Source organism: Ricinus communis, chromosome 5, assembly GCF_019578655.1.
Source record: "Ricinus communis isolate WT05 ecotype wild-type chromosome 5, ASM1957865v1, whole genome shotgun sequence".
Lineage (NCBI taxonomy): Eukaryota > Viridiplantae > Streptophyta > Magnoliopsida > Malpighiales > Euphorbiaceae > Ricinus > Ricinus communis.
Window position 1 is genome coordinate 24,085,319 of NC_063260.1, and position 10,230 is coordinate 24,095,548.

The 10,230-nt window shown below is 34.6% G+C and overlaps 2 protein-coding genes across 8 annotated transcripts; one reads left to right on the forward strand and one right to left on the reverse strand.

Annotated features, from left to right (window-relative positions):
- The first annotated feature begins 755 nt into the window (after positions 1-755).
- LOC125370033 (cold-responsive protein kinase 1-like) lies at positions 756-3,820 on the forward strand. Its single transcript, XM_048373609.1, has 4 exons — positions 756-855; positions 943-1,332; positions 2,698-3,015; positions 3,095-3,820. Exons 1-4 carry the CDS (start codon positions 756-758, stop codon positions 3,562-3,564), a joined length of 1,278 nt encoding a protein of 425 aa, XP_048229566.1. The 3' UTR covers positions 3,565-3,820.
- Positions 3,821-4,143: 323 nt separating this feature from the next.
- On the reverse strand, positions 4,144-8,804 carry LOC8272149 (putative transferase At4g12130, mitochondrial). 7 transcript variants are annotated; one of them, XR_001535709.3, is made up of 8 exons: positions 8,703-8,804; positions 8,360-8,553; positions 7,379-7,989; positions 6,494-6,747; positions 6,241-6,339; positions 5,882-6,040; positions 5,470-5,799; positions 4,900-5,107 (listed from the first exon to the last, which is right to left on the reverse strand). XR_001535709.3 is itself a non-coding variant. In XM_015723511.2 (5 exons), exons 1-5 carry the CDS (start codon positions 7,795-7,797, stop codon positions 5,555-5,557), a joined length of 1,176 nt encoding a protein of 391 aa, XP_015578997.1. In that variant the 5' UTR covers positions 7,798-8,334; the 3' UTR covers positions 5,336-5,554. The 7 variants fall into 7 exon arrangements, 1 of the variants encoding a protein (XP_015578997.1); XR_007215832.1 differs by lacking the exons at positions 8,360-8,553; positions 8,703-8,804 and adding an exon at positions 4,144-4,554 and having other exon boundaries at positions 4,739-5,107; positions 7,379-8,334; XR_007215835.1 differs by lacking the exons at positions 4,900-5,107; positions 8,360-8,553; positions 8,703-8,804 and adding an exon at positions 4,144-4,554 and having other exon boundaries at positions 7,379-8,334.
- Positions 8,805-10,230: the final 1,426 nt, after the last annotated feature.

Below are 10,230 nucleotides of genomic sequence, written 5' to 3' on the forward strand. Positions count from 1 at the left end.
TAGAGACAAAAAATGGTACGCAACTAGTCTTGAAGGATGTCAGGCATGTTCCAGATATGCGCCTGAATTTGATTTCAGCAAGCAAGCTGGATGATGAAGGTTTTTGCAACACCTTCTTCAATGGCCAATGGAAGCTTACCAAAGGTTCATTGGTGGTGGCCAGGGGAAAACGATATTCAAAACTATATATGACGCAGGCAAAGTTCTCTCGTGATGATGTCAATACAGTGGAGAATGATAGTATAGTTGAGTTGTGGCATAAACGACTCGGTCACATGAGTGAGAAAGGAATGTCGATATTGGCCAAAAGAAATGTGTTACATGGATTGGATCATGTTCATTTGGAGAAATTAACTGATTGTCTGGCAGGGAAGCAAAATAGAGTTTCTTTTAAAAGTTTCCCTCCTTCTAGAATGAAGAATGTGTTAGATCTAATTCACTCAGATTTGTGTGGACCAATGCCGAAGTCACTTGGTGGTGCTCAATACTTTGTGACTTTCATTGATGATCATTCAAGGAAGAAATGGGTGTATACTTTAAAGACAAAGGATCAAGTTTTAGAAGTTTTCAAGCAATTTCTATCTTTGGTAGAAAGATAGACCGGCAAGAAGCTGAAGTGTATCCGTACAGACAATGGTGGAGAGTACATTGGACCATTTGATGCTTATTACAAAAATAGTGGTATTCGGCATCAAACAACACCTCCTAAGACGCCGTAGTTGAATGGCTTGGCTGAGAGGATGAACAGAACTTTAATGGAGAAAGTTATATGTTTACTCTCACATGCAAAGTTGCCTAAGATGTTCTGGGGTGAAGCTCTACTGACAGCAGTTTATGTGCCCAACCTTTCAACATGTATCCATCTACAGTTTGATACTCCATAAAGAGTATGGACGGAAAAGGATGTTTTCCATGGTCATCTGCGAGTGTTTGGGTGCAAAGCCTTTGTGCATATTCCCAAAGATGAGAGGTCCAAACTTGATGCTAAGACACGAGAGTGTGTGTTTGTGGGCTGTGGTCAAGATCAGTTTAGCTATAGATTTTACGATCCAGTCCATAAAAGACTTATCAGAAGCTGTGATACCGTGTTTGTTGAAAATCAAACCATTAAGGATATTAAAAGGGCTCAGAATGTTTCTGAGCAATCTGATGGAGATTCAACAAACTTGGAATTGATTCCTCCAACAACGGTTCCTAGACAAGTTGGAGATGAAGAAAGCGACCAAGATGGTCAAGATGCTCCCATTGAGTTTGAACCAGGTAATGTTGATGATTATAATGTTCATCATCATCCACCAGCAGATGTGGGTTCTCCAATTCTACAGAGATCTGGTAGAGTTCGACAATAATCTACTAGATATCCTGAAGATCAGTATGTGTTATTAACTGACAGGGGAGAACCCGAGAGCTTTGAAGAAGCTATGGATGATGAACACAAGTAGAAATGGATTGAAGCCATGCAAGATGAAATGAGATCTTTACATGAGAATGATACTTTCAAGCTGGTAAGGTTGCCTAAAGGCAAGAGAACTTTGAAAAATAAGTGGGTGTTCAGGATAAAGAATGAGGAACACAGTCTCCAACCACGATTCAAAGCTAGACTAGTTGTCAAGGGATTCAGCCAAAGGTAAGGGATTGACTTTGATGAGATTTTTTCACCGATGGTGAAAATGACATCCATTCGTACAGTGCTAGGGTTAGCAGCAAGTCTCGACCTGAAGATCGAGCAGATGGATGTAAAGACTACCTTCCTTCATGGTGATTTGGAGAAAGAGATATACATGGTGCAGCCATAGGGTTTTGAAGAAAAAGGAAAAGAGCAGTATGTCTACAATTTAATTTTTGACACCCGAAGAGTAAAATTTAAATAATAAATTATTTGAAACTTCATGATGAATTGTAAAATTTAGATTTATCGTAACGGTGCTGCATAAATAGTTTTTCAATTCAAGTTGCCATACAACATATCTTGGTAGTTGAATGGCATAAATATGGCTTCATTTTATATAATATCTTTTTTTTTGTCTCTTAGCATGGTTGTATCATAAATAAGTTTTTATGATCCTGTTGTTAAGACTAGTCAATTTTGATATTTTATTAATTTAATATAATTTACTGTAAATTAATAGACAATAACAGTACAAAAAATAAAAAATATATACATAAATAAGGCATTAAAAGATTATAAGCAAGAGACCTTTTGAAAACAACAATTAAAGATAAAAGATTTATAATATGATATTTTAGCTTATAAAACAGTTCTTTTTCTAATTTTTAGTTTTTGATTAAATGAATACTAATAATAAGTCTAATTTTAAAAATTCATGTATAACACTAATGGATTAAAAATTAATAACTTCTGAAATCCTAATTTCCCATATCTCACAAGCATTAAAAACTAAATATTAAGAGAATCTAGCAATTTCTTCTAATATCCTCCCTAAAATGAATAATCGTAGCGAAATTCATCTAAAATTTGTTAATTATTGGATAATAGCTATTAAGTAATGAGGTTGAAGTTAATTATTAATTAACAAATTATTTACTTATCAAATATTAATATAAATTTAATTTTGATAATAATATATTACCTTTTTCAATAGACAAAATAATCTTTTTATTATAAAAAATTAATATTCTTAGAATTTAATATATTTTTTAATTTTCTGAACAATTTAATTATTAAAAATCTATTAGGAAAGAGCAGCTTCTCATCTGTTTACAAAGGAATACTTAGAGGTGGTTCTCTGGTAGCAGTTCGGAGCATTAATACAACAAGTTGCAAGTCCGAAGAAGATGAGTTTGTGAAGGGTTTGAACTTACTGACATCCCTCAGACATGATAACCTTGTTAGGCTCAGAGGCTTTTGCTGTTCCAAAGGTAGGGGTGAATGCTTTCTTATCTATGATTTTGCTCTTATGGGAAACCTGTCAAGATATCTTGATCTAGAAGATGGAAGCAGTCATATTCTCGAGTGGTCCACAAGGGTTTCCATCATCAATGGCATTGCAAAAGGTCAGTTTTAATCTTGTTATTAACAGGACTAAATACGTGGAGTCTCCAAGCACCGATATCAATGTCTTGCATTGAACAGGTATCGAATATTTGCACAGAAGAGAGGCAAATAAACCTGCTATAATTCACCGACGAGTATCTGTTGAGAAAGTTCTACTTGACCAGGAATTCAAGCCATTGATGGCAGACTCTGGCCTTCATAAGCTTCTAGCAGATGACATAGTCTTCTCAGGCCTAAAAACAAGTGCTGCTATTGGATATCTAGCTCCAGAGTATTTAACCACAAGACATTTTACTGAAAAGAGCGACATATATACATTTGGAGTGATCATTCTCCAAATCCTCTATGGTCAACATGTGCTTTCCAACTCAATGCGTTTGGCAGCTGCATCTAGCAGATACCAGGATTTCATTGACACCAATCTCAAAGGGAACTTTTCTGAATCAAAAGCAGCTATGCTATCAAAAATTGCACTTGATTGTACACAAAAGCTTCCAGAGCAGAGGCCAACAATGGAGGCAGTGATTCAAGAGATGAACAAGAAGTAATCCTAGTTCCTGATCGCCACCACTCGTTCTGGAACAAGGAGAAGTTGATGATGCAAACAAGGTGAGCATACCTCACTAAACTGCAGAGAATACTAGCACAAATCATTCATACTAATCGTCAAACGTGCGCCTTCTAAGGACTTGAAACTTACAGCAAATATAAGAAGATAGGGTGCTCGAGTAGGAGAAAATCCTATGATTTTATCTTAAATAAGTTTTCCCTTGAGCTTTATGAGAAAAATGACAGAACCCTTTCGTATGATCCCTGGAAAAGAAATCTTATTATAATTTTCACAATTCATTTCTTATGTAAAAATAGTTTACGGCGAGCGTCTCATATCCAAAGACTTGGCAGACAAAAAAGCTAATAGATAATTACATGGCCGTAGTAAAGCTAGCTCTCCGAACGATTAATTATAACTATGCACGCGGTTGCAGTCCATCATTCAAATTGCTTCACTGCAATGATAAGAATAACCCCGGATCTCCAAGAGTTTGTGAATTATGTGCATTTCTTTGCACCTTAGTAGTTTGGGCAAATAATGAAAGGCGACCTGAAGAATGACACCTCCAACCATGTAAAAAGATAAAGCATCTTTTCTCTTCTTTTCTTTTTTTAATTGTATTTTCAACTTTGACTAATCTTCAATTTAATTCCCATTCTAAGAATTACAAAGAAAAAAGAAAAAGTAGACCTTACAAAACCAAAATATCAGAAATTACAAAAGACTGCAGCAAATACGAACTAAATTCGAATGTACATGTAACAGTAGCTACCAAATCCTGCCCTAACCTGCCAGTGAGACGCAAACTACACGCACAACATGCACTATTCAGGAATGCAGATAGAGATTTGAGCTCCCTACACACATGTCCAACCTTGAATACCAGCCAAGAAGCAAGAGAAGCAATAACTGCGAACAGCATAACTGAGAAGAGGCACCCTCCAGCAAGTTTAAACTAGTGAAGTTGGAATGGCTTCGCCGACCACTGATAAAAGAGAGAACGGTAAATTACCACTCGTGTAATTAGTGATAACTATTAGAGTGATGCAAGTCTCTGTCACGTCAGTCAGACTGAAGCTATGACTTTTAACATGCGTCAGTGCGGAAGAACTGATGAAAAAATCCAGTGCTTAACTAGCCTAAGACATTCAGCAGGAACAGCAGCTTACTTAATTACAACAGCTACCCGATTGATCTCACAATCCACTAATCAGAAGCATAAAACTAATCATGCATTTACGGCAATTCTTCTCCAACCAAAAGCATTTCACACCGTAGAGCAGAACACAAATTAGTTACAACAGCAACAATATTCACATGACAGCTTGGAGAAAGCAAAATGCAACTCAAACCTACTGGAGAGACTTGCCTGGTAGTTACATTGGCATTAACCAGTCTGCATAGATAACAGCATTCATTGTGCAACTGCTTGTTCTTTACAGGTCTATAACATCAGTGATCCTTGATGAATTCCCTCCCAATTTTGTATGACTACACGTTATCCAGTATCCTTATCAACATATTGCAGTCCCTGGTTCCTAGATTACCAATTAATAAGAAATGACATGCCAAAAGTAACCTCAGAGTAGAAGCTGAATGACAAACCATTTTTATGTGAGATTCTGCTTCATTTACAAAACTAAGATCTCTCCGCGTTTGGAAAGAAGAAAATGAAATAAGTAATCAAATATAATGAATTCTATTTTTAACTTATTTGAACCATGAAATAACAAAATGAAAAGAGAAATAAGATATGAACTGCAGAATGCCTTCCAAACTCAAACTCCCAAAATGACTCTTGCATTGATGGATGTTTGTGGACTAGTACAAAGTGTGTTTCCACATCCTCTTTATTTTCTCCCTATAGAATAAGGGTGCAACATACAAGTTTTTGACCTACCTGCACCGCCGGTGAAGAGGCCAAGAATGTGCAGGGTTGATCAAGTTAAGCAGCAGGAAACCCTTGCCGTCTAAAGTAACATTTCCTAAGCAACTGCGCTATGCTGTTGATGCTCTGGAAACCATTCAGCTGGCCACCATTTTGGTCTAATAGTCTCGACCTTCAGATCATCCTGGCCCTCTATGATCAAGGACCCCGACCCTTTCCATGCTTCCTCCAATCGCAGAACACCTAGCCCCCGACAACCAAGTGCAGCCGTCACAAAACCAACCTTCTTGCTGGATGTAGTGTCTATCACTTCTGAGCCAGGAGCAACTTTTTCCTCCACCTCTGAAATAAGTAACTTAAAAAGATTGCTTAGACAATGTGCAGGTAATGGATATCATAAAAGCCAAAGGGAACAACAAACTACCTGTTCCATTATCATCTAAAAACATTAAAGGAAGCAGACGTTTGCGAATGACCCCCCTATGGTGTGTCCGAGCAACAAGCTCTTGCCCCACATAGCAACCCTTGTCAAAGCTTATTGCATTTAAACCAGCAAGATTGTATTCAAGTGGAATTGCTTCACCTAACAACATAATAAACCCAGGTTTAAAGGCCAGATTCGCACATTGAGTTAAACATAGGCAACTAAGTCGATGGTATATCCAAAAGGCACCCAAGGCTATGTATATCCAAAAGCAGAAATCAGGAAATCAGAAAACACGAACAAAGTAATGTGATTCAAAGCTGAGAGCAGATGAAATTCATGAAAGAAGAAGTACGCACCTTTTGGAATCTCAGTTGAACCTTCAGCAACTCCGTTCTCTATTCTCCACAACTGGTAATTTTTTTCATTTGTTTCTTTGTCAGCCTCAACCAAAGGTGCTAAAACAAGCCAAATAATGCTAAATAAGAACTATGAAAACTGTAAATCACCGCTGAGCAACAGAAACGGTCAGCAGATTAGTAGTTAGCCTCATAAGCCAAATGTCAACTGAGCACCTAAAGGTCTCACAAAGGGAGGCTTAAGAAATCTCACGTGTCTGATTAGATGGAAAGATTCCCCGGAAGCCAAGACAATCCAATCTAGGATCTTTAAACCATTGCCATCCATGACCATCCCCTTGAGTAGATGACCTAGCAGCACGATCAACACCAGAACCCCAGCCAACACTAGCTGCCTCTGGTTCATCTGCAACTTTGGACGTTTCAGTAAGGTTCCCGCCAAAGCGCTGCCAGCAAGAGAACTCTCCTGCCACATTCTCAATTTCAACCTTTGACCTTAAACGATATCTGCGTCAGAAATACCTCCACTTAAAAAATACTATTCCTAATTAGAACAGCTCATACTCTTTGGCAGTTGGCACCATTCTAGCATTGCCCAGCATCAGGTCTATCAGAAACAAGTTCTACTTGATAGGAACATTATGGAACTCCAAATATCAGATAGTTAGATGACAACTTTGAATTTCACAAGAGTAAGGGAGCATAATTTGTTGGCATACTTTCCCGCTTAACATAAGAACATGTCCTACAGACATACTTTTGACTCAACATTGAATGACCTACTATTTACAAATAGAAGCAGTCTGCAAATGCAATATGACTACGCATATTGAACACCTTTCATAAAAATTAATCTACTCAATGTTAACCTGCCAAAACCAAGAATACCATATCAACTCATCGAAGCCATTTTCCTATTTAATATTGATACACTATTAACTCGCTCAAATATTTAAAACAAAAAAAAAAAGGCAAAGAACTTGAGCAAAAAACACAAGAGCCCATCGGACACAAAGATTGATAAAAAAAAAAACTAATTATTATTATTATAATTATAAAAATAATAATAATAATGATAAAAAAAAAACAAATAAATTACCCACTCTTTTTAAACTGTTCAGAGAAACCAATAACCCACCTTTGAAAAGTGTGCAATAGCTCATCAAGAACAGAAGTATCCACATCAGCCAACAGCTCAACCGATCCATTAGAGTCCGACCCGGGTCCCGAGCCTGATTTATTAAGCTTCTCGCCGGCACGTGTTGGTCTATACAGAAACAAATCATACAAAAACCTCCCTTGAGGAGTCAAAAGCGCCGCGTACATAGGCGGCACAGATACAGTAGCTAAATTGGGTGTAGGCAGAAAAGATGTTGCTTCACTTGGTGTTTCATCGAATCTCCGTATATCATTTGTTAATAGACCTTGAAGGAATTTGACTGTGTCTGGACCGCTGAACCGGATCACGGACCGGGAATTTAGGAGGGAGGTGCTAGTAGTTTTGTCGAGTGCATGATGGTGGTAGCTGTAGTGGAGGACAGACTTGAAACGGTGCATTTTTATGCCGTTTTGGTGTGGTCTAGATTTTTTATTGAGTTACAGGGTTTTAAGAGGTTGAAGAAGGAGGTCGTTGAGTTGAATGGGTGACACGTAGATTTCGAGATTCTTAGGTTCGAACACGTCGGCTCTCATAAAATCGAAGTTAGGAAGCCCAACCCAATCTTTAAAAAGAAAATTACTGATGTTCTTCTGCCATATTTGAACTTGAAAATGTTTAATATAATATTTAATAAATTAATTGTAATCTTTTATTATTATAAAGAAGAGGATGAGAAAATAGAATTTTCATTCAAGCTAAAAAGTTTAGTAGTATTGTAATTAAGTTTATTCAGTGTTTGATTGATTTTGCTGTAGACTAGTTTGAATAGTGATGTATCAGTGAGTTAGAGCTATAAATAACTAATACTGGACAAAACTCATATTTCAGAAATAACCAAGTAGATTTTTACAGTGATAAACAAGAGAAATTAGAAATTATCTTAGTATAACAGTTAGAGAAAAGCAAATATAATTTACTCAAAACAAATAAATAATTAAGAAAATACAAAGTTTGACTTACTCTTGCGGTCATTCATTTCAAAAGAAACCATCGCGCTGCTTTTTTTTTTTTTTTTTTTTTGTGTTAAACTAGTTTTTTTATCACCTGAAAAAATAAAACAGAAGAAACTAGGTCAATTAAAGACGATGTTGGATCTTGTAAGATCCGGATTATGGAGAAAACGGGAGCCACTGATTCTCCGATTGAAAAATGATCTGCAATTATAAGGAATTAATAGTTACAGGAACTGTAGATCAAAAGCTCCGCTTGGAAGGAGACAAAAACTTCAGCCCTAAACTGATAAAAAAGCTTATCATCAAACAAACAGAATTCAGAAAACTAGAGAGAGAGAGAGAGAGAGGACCTGCAGCGATGCGTGGATTGCGAGATATGCAAAAGAGGAAATGAAAATGTCAGTTACTTGTTCCTTTCCCAAGTTTTTCTAAGAGGATGATGGATTATGGATTATGTATGAAATTTTAAAATTTTAAAAAATTAAAAATATTTAAAAATAATTTTTATTATTATTTTTAAAAATTTATAAATTAATATTAAATATATTGATAATTTTATTAAATTATTTCTATTAATTTGATTTGATAATCAAAATAATAATAATTTTCATATAACAGCTAGTATTAGTTTAATTTATATTATTGTAAATAAGATAAATTTTATTTTATTTTATTTTAAATTTTTATCAAAAAAATATTAAAAATACATTTAAAAGTACTGATAAAATATTTATTTAACTTATATTTTATGAAATCAGCTAAATAATATAGATTTTATTTTTTAATTTTTTAAAATTTTAATAAAAATATTAAAAATAAAATTAAAATATATTAATATAATATATTAAATTATTATTAAAAATACATAAAAATATAAATAAAATAGAACTAAAAATTATTTAAAAAGCTAATAAAAATAATTATTTTATGTTTATAATAACTATTTAATTTTTCATAATAGTGAAAATATGAATAAAGGTGAAAAATAAAAAATAGTGTTGTCCTAATTTTATAAAAAGATAATACTGAAATAATAGTTGATAAAATATTTAAAAAAATGACAGTACAATCCAAAGAAAATCGTATAAATAAATCTTTGAAAAAAGTTTTAAATATATTTATCCAACAAAAATAACATTTTTGAAGGTCCAACCCATGGAAGCATCAATTTATGGACCCACAGCTTTTTCTTTTCTTCTGATGCGGTGTAGATATTATCTTATCATAAACAGTCAAACCAATTCCGTTTTATATGCTAATTAGACATCTATGAAGCACCAAGTCTAATACATAAAAAATAGAATATTACCCACGAAGAATTTCCATTATTTTGTGTATGGATGTTAAGTTTGAAAGTTACTGCATGACTGACTTATCAGGCAGCTGCAAAGGTTCAGATTATTCTTGCGTAACTTCAAACACAAAACACTGCTTAAAACCCATATAAGTTTAATCGGTTGTTCATCTTTCATAAACTATTTTCTTATTATTGTATTTCAGATAACAAAGTTGATATGTAACTGGAAAATGCTTAAATAATGAAATCAGATATATTAATATAGTCAATCCTGTTTAATCCAAAGATAGTGAATCAATTGCTATATGAATATCATATAGCAACGAATTGAATATTTTAGTAATTTTACCTATCTGGAGGTTGAGTTTATAGTGACATATCCATCATGCTAGGCATTAATTCTGTTGAAAATTGTGCAGGTGCGTTTACCTAACTCGGGTCATTGTGGCATGCTAATTTCTTGTCCAGCAAGCCTTCACAAAGGAAAAAATATACAACTAAGACAGAGATTATAGCCTAGCCTTGACTTGGTAATATACCGTATAATTAATTAAAAAAATAAGATATATATATGAATATTT

Coding starts and splice junctions, on each gene's coding strand:
- LOC8272149 (XM_015723511.2), bottom strand. CDS start 7,797: ATGCACCGTTTCAAGTCTGTCCTCCACTACAGCTACCACCATCATGCA. Junction 6,748..7,378: donor CTATTGCACACTTTTCAAAG/GTGGGTTATTGG, acceptor TTTCTGACGCAG/ATATCGTTTAAGGTCAAAGG. Junction 5,800..5,881: donor TTTAGATGATAATGGAACAG/GTAGTTTGTTGT, acceptor TACTTATTTCAG/AGGTGGAGGAAAAAGTTGCT.
- LOC125370033 (XM_048373609.1), top strand. CDS start 756: ATGGAGAAAGTTATATGTTTACTCTCACATGCAAAGTTGCCTAAGATG. Junction 856..942: donor TGTGCCCAACCTTTCAACAT/GTATCCATCTAC, acceptor TTGGGTGCAAAG/CCTTTGTGCATATTCCCAAA. Junction 1,333..2,697: donor TCCAATTCTACAGAGATCTG/GTAGAGTTCGAC, acceptor AAAATCTATTAG/GAAAGAGCAGCTTCTCATCT.